Source organism: Hakea prostrata, chromosome 11 (genome assembly GCF_041222555.1).
Source record: "Hakea prostrata isolate BN-2017 chromosome 11, UWA_Hpros_2, whole genome shotgun sequence".
NCBI lineage: Eukaryota > Viridiplantae > Streptophyta > Magnoliopsida > Proteales > Proteaceae > Hakea > Hakea prostrata.
Window position 1 is genome coordinate 17,939,013 of NC_142610.1, and position 15,386 is coordinate 17,954,398.

General features: G+C 37.8%; 4 protein-coding genes across 4 annotated transcripts in view; 1 reads left to right on the forward strand and 3 right to left on the reverse strand.

Annotated features, from left to right (window-relative positions):
• The window catches only part of NBS1 (nijmegen breakage syndrome 1), a 38,721-nt gene extending 31,316 nt beyond the window's left edge, over nt 1-7,405 (forward strand). The window contains exons 9-13 of the mRNA XM_089141047.1: nt 592-763; nt 2,126-2,532; nt 5,737-5,798; nt 5,900-6,002; nt 6,091-7,405. Of these exons, the coding sequence (XP_088997173.1) occupies nt 592-763; nt 2,126-2,532; nt 5,737-5,798; nt 5,900-6,002; nt 6,091-6,144 (798 nt within the window). The 3' untranslated portion in view covers nt 6,145-7,405. The remainder of the gene's footprint in view (nt 1-591; nt 764-2,125; nt 2,533-5,736; nt 5,799-5,899; nt 6,003-6,090) is intronic.
• On the reverse strand, nt 7,304-9,039 carry LOC149000501 (alpha-1,3-arabinosyltransferase XAT2-like). The gene is made up of 3 exons (XM_089139175.1): nt 8,820-9,039; nt 8,578-8,652; nt 7,304-8,493 (listed from the first exon to the last, which is right to left on the reverse strand). Exons 1-3 carry the CDS (start codon nt 9,019-9,021, stop codon nt 7,304-7,306), a joined length of 1,467 nt encoding a protein of 488 aa, XP_088995301.1. The 5' UTR covers nt 9,022-9,039.
• Nucleotides 9,040-9,559: 520 nt separating this feature from the next.
• LOC149000502 (alpha-1,3-arabinosyltransferase XAT3-like) lies at nt 9,560-11,282 on the reverse strand. Its single transcript, XM_089141048.1, has 2 exons — nt 11,035-11,282; nt 9,560-10,847 (listed from the first exon to the last, which is right to left on the reverse strand). Exons 1-2 carry the CDS (start codon nt 11,177-11,179, stop codon nt 9,673-9,675), a joined length of 1,320 nt encoding a protein of 439 aa, XP_088997174.1. The 5' UTR covers nt 11,180-11,282; the 3' UTR covers nt 9,560-9,672.
• Nucleotides 11,283-12,381: 1,099 nt separating this feature from the next.
• LOC149000503 (chalcone synthase-like) lies at nt 12,382-14,023 on the reverse strand. Its single transcript, XM_089139541.1, has 2 exons — nt 13,747-14,023; nt 12,382-13,588 (listed from the first exon to the last, which is right to left on the reverse strand). Exons 1-2 carry the CDS (start codon nt 13,922-13,924, stop codon nt 12,582-12,584), a joined length of 1,185 nt encoding a protein of 394 aa, XP_088995667.1. The 5' UTR covers nt 13,925-14,023; the 3' UTR covers nt 12,382-12,581.
• Nucleotides 14,024-15,386: the final 1,363 nt, after the last annotated feature.

Here is a 15,386-nt window from a genome sequence, read left to right on the forward strand (position 1 = left end):
CTGGATGGAAGGTTGGTTGTTTTTTTTTTTATTTTTTTGAGGAGGGGGGGGGGGGGGAAGGTGGAAATGTTAATGAGTTGTTGTGCAAGATGCTTGGGAGGTCCGTCTGAAGTGATGGAATGTGGTTCTAGATATTGATAGTGTCAAAGCGAAAACTGAGGGCATGGTGAGCAAATCAACGGTACAATGTTATATAGGTTTTAATATCTATCTAACATAATAAAAAGCCATAGCTAGTGCACAAGGCTCTCACCTTTAGCACGTTCGTGGAGGGATGCAGCAGTATTTCAATTTATTCCCAAGAATGTACTCAAGCTGTTTGGGCCATCTGTTATGGTGCACTTTTCCTACAAGAACGTTGGGGGTAGTTGATCTTCAGTATTTCCCCCCCGTCTTTTTGTTGTACAACTATCACTTCCTTTACAACAATTCTGTTCTCATATTTGTGCTGTAGATTATTCCCTACTTAATATGTTTTCTAGAAAAGAGAGATTTACAATTGATACCTGAATTTCATTTTAGATTCACTTTTTTTCCCCCCTCCTTGTTAGTCTTGCTTTCTGAGACTTCATAATTTGCTCATTCTTTTAGGCCTCTGAAGATGGAGAAAATAATCAAGTGGTACTAGTGATCCCTCAAGGATCAATAAATGAGTTTGACCGCTTGCATCATGTCCGTTCTCTGTCCAGAGTAATTGACAAGAATTTGGTTTCTGCTGTTTTATCTGGGTATCTGGATCCATCGAGTGTGGAACCACCATCTGGTACGTTTTTTCTCACGTGTTTCTGAGAAATTTTGTAGGCTTTTCTTTACAAAATAACTCTTGAAATTCTTTTGTTCCCTTTTCTGGTAAATGTTTTCGTCTGGTGCTTTATAAAGAGATTTTATTTGATTTACATTAACTTCCCTTAAAATCTTCTCATCTGTTAATCTATGGGTCATATTTGGTGGCAAACTTCCTAGATACTTTGTACAAAATTGACATCTGTAAGATGCCCAAATACTCCGTATATTCTCACTGAGTTGTGTCAAAGTCACATGGAGAGTGGAGACTGATTAATAAATTCTTTTTCCCCCTCTCCCCCCTTCTCATATGTGGTGGAGAACTGATTTAAGTAAAAGGGCCATATTTCAGTCTGCTGCCTGTAAGAATACCTACTTCATGCCATGGACGTGCCGTAGGGTTTATTTTATGAAAACTTCAATCAATGGTTAAAAGGGCAAAGAAATGAACACTACCCAGCTACTGCCACTTAGAATGGTTCTGCTCATGGTAACTCTGCAGTTCAAACTCTCCTACTGTCAATCTATAGCTCTACTCAGCCATTGGTGGAGCTCCTCCATCCTCTGCTAACCGCTTTTACTGCAGCAATTGTATAAGCACCCTTCTGTATCCTAAGAAGTTGTCTCACCTGGCCTCTTCTTCTTTGCTCAGTCCAGATTTCGGAGTGGCTCTTGCCACTCCTCTTCCTGCCTGATGAATCTGGTGTCTTCTGGATATCTTGAGGTCTTTTTCCTTGTCTGACCAGGACGAAGTTCATTCTGTTTTCAAGCTCCAGCATACTGTCTTCAGATGCCTTGGCGGTGGGGGGGCCCGGTTTTCAAAAGAAATGGGGGATTGGGGGGGGGGGGGTTGGTGGGGCCTTTTGGGGGGGGGGGGGGGGGCCCGCCCGTTTTTTTTTTGGCTTCCCCAATTTGGGGGGGGGGGGGCGCCGGGGGGGGGGGGGGCGTGTCCCCCCCTTGGGGCCCTTTTTTTTCTTTTTTTTCTTTTTTTTCTCTCCCCCCCCCCCCCCCTCCCCCCCCCCCCGGGTTGTTCGTTTTTTTGTGTTGTGGGGTGTCCCCCCCCCCCCCCCCCCCCCCCCCCCCCCCCCCCCGGGGTGGGTTTTGTTTTTTTTTTTTTTTTTTTTTTTTCCCCCCCCCCCCCCCCCCCCCCCCCCTCCTCTTTTTTTTTTTTTTTTTTTTCCCCCTAAGGAAATCCTTGCTGATCCTCTGTTTTTCTAATGGTTTTACTCAAGGCCTTTATCTTACAATTTATTCTTCTTGAAGTGTATTCTCTTAGTTTTATTATATAAAGGAAACACATTCTCTATCAAGTTAGGTTCCTTATTCATTTGTCCTTCTGCAGTTGTCATTTCTTCTTCATGCTCCACTGATGAGACTATAGTGGCGGATTCTGAGGAGGAAGTGGACATGGCAGCATCTGATTGTGTAGCTGAAGCAGTCCAAGCAGAAGCAGCCATAAAAACCGAGATTGAAGAGGAAATATCTGAATATAACAAATCAGAAGTCAAAGGAGAGATACCTGGAGGGCATGCTGGTACTAAATCAGACTACATGCCAATCCCAAGCTTCAATTACGAGGATAAAGATGTTATCACCAGAAGGGACAAGGTTGATGAATCAGATACATCTAAGAACCAATTCTTAGATATTATATACAGTCAAGATTTGATCGTTAAAGATACTCAGATACCTGCTTCAATTTATTCTACCACAAATAGCAGAGTGGTCAATTTCAAGCGCTTCAGAAAGGTAACTGATAATATTCTATCTCCTGCACTGCAATTTGTTTATGCACTTGTGCTATTCTACTTATCTCCTTTCTCTACTTTCTGATATTTCTCCCAAAAAAAAAAGATTATTTTTATGTATGGACTTGACTTTATTTGGTTAGACAGCAAGTCAGGTTCAAAATATTTTGATTCTTTGTATATCAATACCAATTTGGAATCTCCCTCCTGAATGACTATTGAATCATGATGTACACGCCTATGAGATCAACAATAATTGAATCTCCCTGTTGACAGCATCCATTCTTCTTAATTGGCAAATTAAATTAGCATCTGTGGAGGACAAGCGTGATTTGTTGGAAGAAGAATTTCCTCAGCATACTGGAATATAGTGTTTATATACAAGTACCATCTACATTGTGTATCAAGTTATTAGTTGTTGTTTGTCTACCATGGTGTAAGGGAATTAGCATTTTTCTTCTTCTTTTCCCCCCTTATTAATTATGATTCTTATTAGGGCTGAAACAAGATCAGTTGGGGCTGGGCTTTTTAAAATCCTAACCCGGATCTTGAATACCCTAGCTTGACTGCGACTTTGTTATTGATGAAAACCAATTTGGCCTAGCTAGAATTCTTTTGGTGCCTATTTTGGAGTCTTAACACACACCCAGAATGTCAAAAAACAGTGAACACCACCACTGTGTAGGCGGATGTGTTGTGTTTAGAATTTTGAGAGCTTCAAAATGATTGGTTGTTGGCCCCAAATTGTTAAGGGGGTTGGCTTTTTTCTGGGTAGGATATTTTGGTCTTTTTCCTAGGCTGGGGTTTTCTTCTGGTTTCATTATAAATATTTCTCATTTGTTTGAGATTTCGATCGAAAACATTGAAGGCTGTAAAACTGTTACTTATTCCTTCTTTATGGTGAAACCATCATATGCTCAACCATAGACGTAGCCTTAGGGTGAACCATGCTAAATCTTGTCTCATGCATCTCTGCCTTCTGCTATTCTTCACATTTTTGTTCTGTAGGAGACACAATGAAAACCTGAAAACGTCAATCTCATCACACAACCTTGGAAGGTTGGTTTCACTTTTATGTAGCCCCAGTTGAATGAGGGCCAAGCCCTTCCAAAATCTTAGCAAAACCAACATTTTACAGTCTTAAGGAAGACTTCTTGAAATTTTGGTTGCAGGCTATTGGGGTCGTTTTTGGGAAAAAGGGTTTTTTTTTTTTTTGGGGGGGGGGGGGGGGGGGGGGGGAGATGAGGGGGTTTACATAGTTTTGATAGGGCTGTGAATGCAATGGTGAATGTTTAGTTAAGGAGAAAAGTTCCTCTTAGGGAAGATTTCAGAGTAAACTTGTTGAGTCAGGTTTTTGGGATTTAGGTTTCTCAGCTTGGCTGGCAACTTGGATAGGATCTAGGTTCTAATGCCTAGGAGAGGCTCACAAAGTTGGTCGAATTTCCCATGGTTGAATCCCAAGGTATTGGAATTTGGAATTCTATGGTTTGGCTGGTCAGAATGGGTTGAATCATCAAGGGAAAGTACGTGATGATACAGCGATATGATCCTTGAAGTTTGGTTGGGAATAAATGACTAAACTACAAGATTTGGGGTGCCAAGGTTTTAGGGTTATAAGAATTCCGAAAATTCAAGAAAAAAGGGTGAGAGAGAAGGGAAATGGGCCAATGGGGGTATGCTAGCTACCTGAATGTAGGAGCCTTGTCTTGAACTGCAGAGGTGCTGGAGTCGACTGCTGCAGGTTAACACTTGGAGTCCCTTGCCAAGAGTTGACGACACTATTCTCATTACAAAACAGTAAAGAGATCATAAATTCAGAGCACAAGGCTGAGAGAATTTCATAAAATAAGTTGGTGTCTTTTCCAATCTCTTTTTTTTTTTTTTTTTTTTTTTTTGGGGGGGGGGGGGGTGTGGCTTAAAATAGCCTCACAAAAGAATCCTTATCGAAATTAGGACTTGGAATCAGATTGAAACTAGGAAATTAAACAGCAATTTATTAGGTCTTTATAATTAGACGTCTATGAGGACCATGGGCTCCAAATCACTGGCTTTGTTTGAAATAAAAATCTGACTTCAAATAAAGGCAAATAACCTAAATGTCCTTTACTCCTTTACTGTCCTTGACTTAAAGTTGGGCAAAGTTATTAAGCTGCCATTGTAATTACTGGAAAACTGAAAAATAGCTAGAGTATGGAAAAAGAATAATGACTTCTAGTGCTGCAGGGCAGCAAGCCTGAAGCTCTAGTGCTGCCTGGCAGCAAGCCTTGGGGCTTCACTAGGCTTCTAAGGACAGCGTAGTAAATCTGAGGGCCCTAGTTAGGATCTGCATTGCCCTGAAAAGTTGATTCTTGATCTCAAAACTAAAACAAGCTTGATTTTCATTTTCTAACTCAGTAGAATCAATCTCCAAGGAAAAAAAAAAAAATTCCATCCGAAACCCTGATAGAAAGTCGATTTCATATCTCTTCTGCAAAAATTGCAAAACCTGGAAAACTTGTTCTCTACTTCTGCCCTAAAAATTGATCCAAAACTTCATTCTTAGCTCTTGAATCCATAAATAAATCGCTATGAAGTGGAGGAAACCTAGTTCTCAATCTTCAATGCTGAACTAGTTTAAAAGGCTCCCAAAATGCAGCATAGGTTGCACTTCCCTTTCCAGGCAAAAAGCTGAAAAAACTTTCAAACCTTGAACTGAAATGAATCAATTAATGATGGTTGAAACTTTGAAAGAGCAGAGACAGGATGCAATGAAGGTTCTAGCAGTCCATAAAGATCTTGCTCTGATAACATGTAAGTAATAATAAAAGAGAAAAAAGAAGATTTGATGTATTTGAATCCTTGGGAGTTCCATGTAGTGTTGGAGCTCCCACTTCAGTCAATTTGTATTAAGAGACTCAATAGGGAAATAAGAACGAAGCAAATAAAGCATAATACCTAACTTCCCTTAACTGGTACCAAGACATTAGACTGTCTTCAAATTTAGTTGTCATTAGGTTGTCATTTATAGTTGACGACTTAAGACCCACAAACAAGTTTAGTTCAACATATCCCAGTTTGGGCTCCACTAGTAGCAAGTCTTATTTATTCGTTGCAAGTCCTAATCATATTTTTGTCTTGACATTCTTGAATCTTTATCTTTCATGAGCAATGAGGAAACAGAAGGATATTTGATAACGGTTTTGTTCACTGTTATGTTGTCTTGTAGAGAGAAGTTCAGTCTGGGAATAGCTTCAATGATCTAATTCCTTTTTCAAAACATCCGTACGAGTAAGGCACATTTCTTGATTCCATTTCGTTGTCTGGATATTTTTGTTGGTTGTGGGAGACCGTGAAGCTTACATATTTCATTCTCTGATTTGTGCTGGTAGAGAATCTGATTATGGGGGTGAAGATTTGGGGGAGTATGTGAAAGAAGAGAAGAAAAGAAAGCATATGGAAGCAATTGCAGAAGACTTGTTTAACAGTGAGAAGGTGAGGATAAATATATCTTTCTATGTTCCAGTTATATTACTGTGAAGAGAAACCTAAAACTGTTTCCCCTTTTGAATGCTCTCACCAGGCTAAGAAACGTGGAACAGCTGGTTCTCTTCGTGGTTTTCTCACTCGCAGCTGAAAAGGGTTATGGTGTAACGTGACTGTGATCTGAACTACAGCCAGAAATAGTAAAATTATTTATTTCTGCCTTTTAGCAATGCTTAATCTTGTTCATGAAGTACAGATTTGGGTTGCAATTTTTTTTGTTTTTTATGCCTCAAAGGATCTATATGTCCGTGGAGAGATATACTTTTAGAAGGATAGTCAAGCTGGAGTCACCAGCTCTATCAAAAGACAGCAAACCAGGTTAACACAGTAGCCTTCTGTTTCTTTGAGAGGATCTTTTATCGCAATCTCACCTCCTGCTATGCCATACTCCAACCCAAATAAGGTAAAGTTGATTTTGAAATAAAATACATGAAGTCCGGCTTGTATCTTAAGACTGTTAAAATTGCCAGCAAATGAAATATAATGATAATTAGTAGCAAGAAAATCTGTAAAATTAAGAATGGTAGCAAAAGCATTAAGCTGAGGGGAGCAAGGAGGAGAAGTTGAAATCAAGGAGATAACTGAAGATCAGTAATCCATCGAGAGAGATTTTGCAGTATACTGACAAGAATATGTTTGGAGCTTTCAAAATCTATCTGGTTCCTGTGGATCAGATGAAATTAAAAGAAACAGTGATACCAAAAAAATCATTGGAGCTCAAAACCTATTATGATGCAATTGTGAAAAAGGGTTGAAACAAGTTAAAAATCAAAATTGTGATTGCTTTGTTTTCTTCTTTCCCAGCATTTATCAATCTAAGAACCCTTGCAGCCCAATGGTCATGCAATCCTTGACAAGCATGGGGCCAATGTGAGTATAGAAGGAACCAGAAGTTTTTTTAGTTCGAGGATGGGGTGGTTATTTGCATGATCCTATGTCTAGACACAGGATCCACATGATCAGACAACATTCTTTTCTGTCTTAAAATCACCAGAAATCATATATACCTGTTATTGTCATTCAGAAGTCATTTAGAATGAGAAGCAAGCGATTTCAATTTTCCTTTTTCGCTGAAAACAATTTCTTGCAAACATAGTCTCAAACAAAACACAATCAAATACAGAAAGAGCAGAAGTTTATTGTATCTACCCACATCCAAATATGCAGGTTTGGAGAGTTCTCCCAATCAAACAAATATCTCCAGTGTGGATCCTTCTCTGATGAATTCTTGTAGACATAATTTCGAACAGTTAATGAACACAATCTAGATGGAGAAGCTCAAGGGCTTCTAACAATGTAGCTTTAAACCTACTGATATTGAGCTTCAGATCTTGCTTATCCAAGTAAACAGATTTAAATACTACCCAATCACCCTTATGAATTGACTCAGTATCCTTAAAAACTGGATGGTCAAGTGGGTATTGTTCTATTAAAGAACTCTCTTCTTCTTTTATCCGATACTCCATATACCTTAACCCCATATCCAAGGCAGGGTCGCCAAAACAATTAGAAGCCAACCATTCAAAAAATCCACCCCAAGGAAGTACCTGTATCACTATTGCATTGCTGGGAAGGAAAACAAGGTTTGTGAGCCCTGCTCCATGAATCCCTACCATCACATCACATGAGTTCACAATGTGGGAGAATTTATCCAAATCTGCCATTGCCTCAGCAATAACTACTTCAAAACCCATGCTTTTAGCCAATTCGGCTATTTCTTTGATATTCAAAAATTTTCGGGTGTCATTCCTTGAGAGGATCATAACCCTTGGCTTCTTTTCTGAATCAGGACAAGTCTTTATTGCAGTTGACTTCTTCAATGAGTAGGCATTTCTTATGAGTTTCCTGAACTCTTTCATGGAGTACCCTTTTGAAGCTGTTAATGGGTCAACCCTTAACTCCTTGAAATGCTTAAGACCAACCATCAAATATGGGAAGCAGTGGACATTATCTTCGGCATCGATATTGATGATTTCATACCTTGAAAGTTGCTTTAGTATTGCTTGGTACTTCATAATCCAACGTTCGTCAAAATTTGCCACAAGAAACTGAACTTCACCATGAAATTGAGCTGAAGCTGCAAAGAGAGGAACTAGTATATCTGTGAAGGCATGCCAGTAGTTTGTTCCGGCATATCCTCCAACCGAGAAGACGATGGCCGGAACACTGTGATTTAGACTGCAAGGCAAGGCTTCTTCTTCATGACCCAGAGTCACAACTACTGAGAATTCCTTGATCATTCCCATCATGTATTGGTCCTTCTTTCGCGGATAAGGTTTTACAGTCCATGATTCATTCCCTAGCAAATTATCCGTTTGGGATGAAACAACAAAGATTTTGGAGGACTTCCCATGAATCCTAATATCACCTTCAACATCACAAAAATCATATTTTGGGTCTGAAACATTGCAAATCGGCTTTCTCTCTATTACCTCTGCACCTGAAATTTCACATGTAAAAGAATAAAATTAGCCAGCATAATGGAAGAGCACTAGCATGTCTGGTTAAAAAGAACTTCGATTACTTGATGGCTGAGATGTGTTTGAATTCTCAATTCCTTGTACTGTGAGACCAGCATCCATGGAGTGCTGCAAATTTACTGAAAGATATAAAAGATTAGAAAACTAGGAATGCTTGCACAACACTTCAATTGGTGATGAATTTACTCATTTTAGAGATCAATGGGTCTTAAGATAGATTCAAAGCTCGCAAACTATGTTAAAACAGAAAAAATTGCAGGCAAGAAAAGAGCAAGGAACAACTTACTAATTGGTAGAGGACCAAGATGAGGTATAAGAAGAATGAAGAAGCATAATGGGAAGATGAAGAATCCAATTAATGACCACAACCTGTGCTTATACCAATTGAAGCTTTCAGCAGACATCTTGTATTTGAAAGCTTTGGAGAAGTAAGAGAGAAGAGTTGAAATTGAATTCTTGCTCATAAATGGAAGGTTATTATATGCCATCAGTCCTGTTTGATGGACTAGGGAGGGTGGTTCTCAATTCAATTCAAAATGAGGTGGCAATTGGCATGGTGTTCTTCATCTCCATTTATTGAGGACACAAATGTGATTTTTTTATTCTTTTTTAAAAAAGGATTTTTGCATGTATCATGGTCCCCATATGTTGATAAGTTGTCACGTCTCACAACTTCCCCTCAAAAGGTCAACTAGAAGCATGATGTTTTTATAAACTTGCTTGGAGCAGGCCTTGCATAATGATTGGTGGATCAAAATTGTAGTCTAAGGTTTAGGTATTGACTCAGTAAAAATTGTTGAAGAAAGACTGTACAGAAAAATTTCTTTCCTTCTTCGAACAAGTTATATTCATGAAATTCTGATTCGTTGGTGTATATATGATCATATCATGATCACTGGAAGGAGACAACCTTGCATCATACATGGTTTTCTTCCTCTTTCAATAATTGAAAACAAAATCATGCCACCATACATAGCCTTGTAAAAAAACCCTTTTGTCTAATTAACTTTTAAAAGAGAGAGAATCTAAACATAAGTTGAATCTTCAAAGTTACACCATCAAAGTATACAATGGGTTTATTCCAAGATCTATTTTCAGAGATGGGCTACAAGGTTTTTAGGCTGAGAATACATTCAAATCTAGTGAGTGAGAAGCTCAAGAGCTTTTGCCAATGTAGGTTTGAATCTGCCCACATCAACCTTTACATTTTGCTTCAAATAGATAGATTTAAAGGATTCCCAATCAACATTTTCATTTGAATTGGAATTCTTAAAAATTGGATGATCTAGTGAGTACTGTTGAATTAAAGAGCTCTCTTCTGCTTTTATCTTATACTCTAGATACCTTAAGTCCATATCCATGGCAGGCTCCCCAAAACAATTTGAAGCCAACCATTCATATAGTGTGCCCCAAGGAAGTATCTGTATCACCACTGCATTGTTAGGAAGGAAAACAAGGTTTGTGAGCCCTGCTCCATGAACTCCCATCATCACATCGCAGGAATTCACGACGTGTGAGAATTTATCCATACCTGTAGCATCAGTTACAACTACTTCGAAGTCCATGTTCTTAGCCAATTCGACTATTTCATCGACATTCATAAATGCTCGAGTTTCTTTTCGGGTTATGATCAGAAGCCTTGGTTTCTCTTTTGGTTGAAGACCAATGTTGATTGCATCTGATCTCTTCAAATAGTAGGCATCTCTTATGAGCTTTCTGAATTCTTTTGCTGAATACCCATTTGAAGCTGCTAAAGGATCAATCCTAAAGTCCTTGTAATACTTAAGACCAACAATCATTCTTGGAAAGCAATGAACATTATAGTCAGTGTCAATATTGATGATCTCATACCTTGAGAGTTGTTTTAGTATTGCTTGGTACTTTGTAATCCAGAATTCTCCAAAATCAGTTATAAGAAACTGAACTTCACCATGAAATTGAGCTGAAGCTTGGAAAAGAGGAACGAGCGTGTCAGTGAAAGCATGCCAATGGTTTCCTGAGGAATATCCTCCAATGGAGAACACAAGAGCAGGAACACTATGATTTACATCGCAAGCTGGGGCTTCTTCATCATCCACAATCGCATGCACTGAAAATTTCTCTATGAAATCCATCATGAAATGATCATCTTTTCGAGGATAAGGTTTTATAGTCCATGATCCATTTCTTACCCTATCATACATTTGAGATGAAGCATGAAAGACTTTGGAATATATCCCACGAATCCTAATATCTCCCTCAACATCACAGTAATCAAATTTTGGGTCTGAAACATTGCAAATTTGCTTCCTCACTACTACATTTCTACCTGAAACTTCACATAGAGAACAAATGAAATTAGTGAGGAAAACTTTAAAGCATCCTGGTATCTATTTCTGCAAAACTCTCCAATCCTGTTCAAAACCAATTCAAAATAAGAGGATGGAATTAATAGATGCATAACCTATATATCTATTTATAGATTTCATTTTCCTGCAACAACAGAGGAAGAAATGACTTACAATTTGGAAGAGGATTAAAAGAAGTTCTAAGGAGAGTGAAGAAGCTTATTGGAAGCAGGAAGAATCCAATAACTGCCCAGAGCCTGAACTTCTTGTGCTCATACCTACTAAAGCTTTTTGGAAACATTCTGTTGGATTTCATCATTTTTTCCTAACTAAGATCTTAAGAAAAACAACTGTATTTAAATGCTTGGGAGAAAGTTAGAGAAAAAAGATTAGCAGTAAAGTTATCTTTTCTGCGAATTCAAAGTTAGTTAGTTGAGGTTTCAATTTCCATTTTGAGAACACCATTTTTGATTTTGTTTCTGTTAAGCTTGGTAGTTTTCTATTTGTCCTGAAAGGGACTGTATGGTTGACTAGGGGGAAGCAATTTGTACAATATTGAATAGTTTGTTCACCAATTATTTTCTAATATAGAATTTAAGGCTTTGTTTGGTATGCATTCTAGGAATGCACTAAAAAAAATTCATTAAAATTTTAAAATACATATTGAGATTACTGTTTGTTATGATTTCTTAGAATAGTTTATCAACCTAGATTGCATTCCAAAGAATGATTCTAAAGTGAAAGAAATGGATCAACCGATTTTGTTACCGAGTAGTGTCATTTTCAGATCAGGAATATCTCGGGTACAAAGCATATAAAAATTTACCAAGTGTTGTATTTGAAATCTTAAAAAGAGTTTATAACTTTGTAGGTACAATACATCATTCTGAAACGATTTTAAATAATAATTTGTAATTTTTACTTTAATTAACTACCCAAATTTAACTTTTGGAGATCAATTATTAATGTTTGATTGTTTTTAATTAAATGTCTGACTCTCTCTTATATTCAATTGTTTAAGTCTTATTTTGGTGTACATTTTGTTTTTGGGTAAAATAATGTACATTCTTATCTTACAAATACAAAATGTATTCTCTAATTAACAATGAGAACATTGTTTAAAATTAGAATACAAGGATGTTAATGAGTTTGATTCAGTTGAGTTTTTTTAAGACTTTCGTGCAACCTAGGTTGGATTGGGAAATTTCAGCCTCGGACCAATTCTGTACTTGAAAACTATCTTCCATCAAATGATGAGTCATCTTGGTGATCGGAGAAAAAAAATTGATGAGTAATTTTCAACTTTGCCAATGGATGTGGTGAAAAAACATGTTTTGAACCAATGCTAAAATTTTGTGTCATCTTTGCTTGAATGAGTTTTGTTTCTTTGTGTTTTGGATGTCTTGAGTAAATGATTTTTTACTATTTTCACTATTGTTTTCATTTAATGGACCATGATAACTTGCTGGTGCTTAGAAGGCCCTCATTCACATCTTCCCTTGCTTCTTAGAATAAGATCTAGAACAGAAAGATAAATTAATTTTTTCTTAAGAAAATTTAACAAAATATTTTATTGAATAAACAAAATTCAAAAAATTACAACTTTATGAATCCAAGAAAAGAAGCCTTTGACCCTCAAGTGAGGAACAAATACCAGTAAATAAAGCACTAGCATTTGATATACAACTATTAAATATCATAGGGATGAGATTATTTTCTTCTCAATGAGCTGAAGTTGTAGGAATACTACGCAGCACAATTGTCTCTATAGTAAGGCCTGGTCCAAACCCTAATAGAACACCCCACTCAAAACCATCACCACTTGTAGTTTTTCTTTCCTTCAGAGACTTCTTCCTCATTTCATCCATAATAAACAATACTGTGGGACTTGACATGTTACCATATTCACTCAACACTTTTCTTGATACACTTAGTTTGTCTTCTTTCAAGCCAAGTGTTTTTTGGACCAAGTCCAAAATTGCAGGCCCACCAGGGTGACTTACCCAAAAGATAGAGTTCCAATCAGTAATGCCTACTTTGTTGAATGCCTCCTCCAAACATTTCCCAATATTTGCTGCAATAGTTTTAGCAACATCCTTAGTTAAACTGATTGCAAGACCTGTTTGACGCAAGTGCCCAGCAACCATTTCTTCTGAGTCTGGGAGAATTCGAGTCCCTGCTGAGAAGAGTTGGAATAATGGACGTTCAATAGAGGTGTCAGGGTCGGCACCAACAACCAAAGCTGCTGCACCATCTGCAAATATTGCCATCCCTAATAGGGCATGTAGGTCTGCCGCATCGGGTCCTTTGAAGCCACTGACAGAGTTTAGCTCAGAGCAAACAACGAGCACACGAGCACCTTTATTATTCTCCGCAAGGTCTTTGGCAACACGGAGCACAGAACCACCACCATAGCATCCAAGATGATACATCATCACACGTCGAACAGTTGGGGAAAGACCAAGGAGTTTAATAAGTTGGAAGTCAACACCTGGTGCATCTACACCGGAAATAGTAGTGAATACAATATGAGTGATCTTCGATTTGGGTTGTCCCCACTCATTGATAGCTTTGGTTGCAGCTTCTACGGCCAACTTAGGTACCTCAGCCACCATAATATCTTGACGTGTGTCAAGTGACGCAGCTGTTGGATCATAGAGTGAAGGATTCTCGGCAATCATTTCATCAGTGAGGAAAGTGTGGCGCTTTATAATTGTTGAACTTTTACCTGTTTCAATAACATCAAAATAATCATCAATTTCAGAAAGTTGGAAATCATTTGATAAGATTTGCCTTCATTGGAAGAAAAAGTTGTTGCACTACTACGATGAAAAAAATCACAGCAAGATTATCCTATATATTATCATAGGAAATGAAAGTACTTACAGATACGCTTTAACTTCTCCTTCAACTCAAGCTTGTCCTCACTCTTGGTGGTTCTGAAGTAGAAGTCAGGGAAATCAGTCTGGTACATCATGTTGGATGGATTTGCAGTACCGATGGCAAGCACAGTTGCTGGACCTTCAGCATGCTGAGCCTGATAGATCTCTCCAGCTGAACCCATTGCTTTTATATGTTTCTTCTTTTTTTTCTGCAAGCTGATTAATGGAAGAGGAAAACTACTGTAAAAGACCAGAGAAAATAATGAAGATTAGAAGATAACTGCCTGTGATGTTGAGCTTGCAAACGCAATACATGGGTATTTATAACAACAAGAAGGTTGAATGGTGTGGAAAAGACAATCATTTCGTTAATAATAATGCAAACCCATTTGATCAATTTAAAATTTATCATGTGTGGAATAAGCAAGGAAGAGAATAGTATAATTGAGTAACTTAGTCAAACAAAGCCTTATCTTAAATCACCCGCAAGAAGAATGCAAGCCACTGAAGGACTAAGTCAATAATGACGAACATGAAAGAGTTTCTAAAATGAATTTGGCAAGAAATCAACTTCAAAATGCTGATCTCCACTTAACTTCTAATCAAAACCTTACTTATCTAATTCTATATCTAAATTTGTCGGGGCTTCCAAAGCCCATATCAGTGTTCTGTTTTCTTGTAGTTTGGTCAGTGGCTGTGACTCTAAATTCAAAGAGAAGATAGAGTCAACAAAATATTGCGAAAACCTTACTTTGACCGTGGAGGTGCCCATGAAGTTGTTAGTTGTTTCGTGGAAGGCGGTGGCTTCTAGGCTCTACCTGTTGCGTGTGTGCCTACGTTTATATCATAAAATCAGCTGGGGGTGGTGTTGGCTCTTTGAACGTCAATTACAAAATCTTTGCAAATACAACCGAAACAAAAGTAAATCCTCAACACATTTGGGCAAGTTCAAAACATCGGTATGGATGATTTCAAGAGACATATCATCTTGTATTAAGTATTATATGATACTGGTCAATGTGTTCTACTGCAATCTAGGGGTGTCAACAGTGTGGCTTGGGGTAGTTTTGGCTTGAATTTAACGATTTTGGGTTGAAAAACACTCAGTCCAAACACGGTTCCATAGCAAAATAACAGTTTCAGACCGGTTTTAGTTTGGTGTGGTTGAGTTCCGATTGACTAACGGTTTGGAATCGGTTTGAACTCGGTTTGGACTAATGGTTTGGACTAAATTAAAACTTTTGTAACCTAATCATATAGGATTATTATTTTTGGCTTTGAAGACAATCCCTGAATAATTCGTTACTCTTAATTATTGCAAGAAATAAAGGTCCAAATTGGGTTGTAACTAATTGAAAAGATAGTTTCTGCAAAGGATTCAATGTAGACAATATGAGCCCTAGGTCTTCATAGAATTACATATTAGCATATATTATAAGTAACATCTGCAATGGAATAAAACAAAGGAACACAGGCAAGTTCAGATCATTGTGATCATTCTGCATTATGAGATTATCAATTGAGAAATAGCAAGTCTACACAAGTGACCAAAATCTATCAAATCTGGGAACAAAGTTCGTCCTTTTCCACTAGGAGAACAAAAAATAAAATAGAACGACTCAGAATTTCTTCATAATGGAGGGA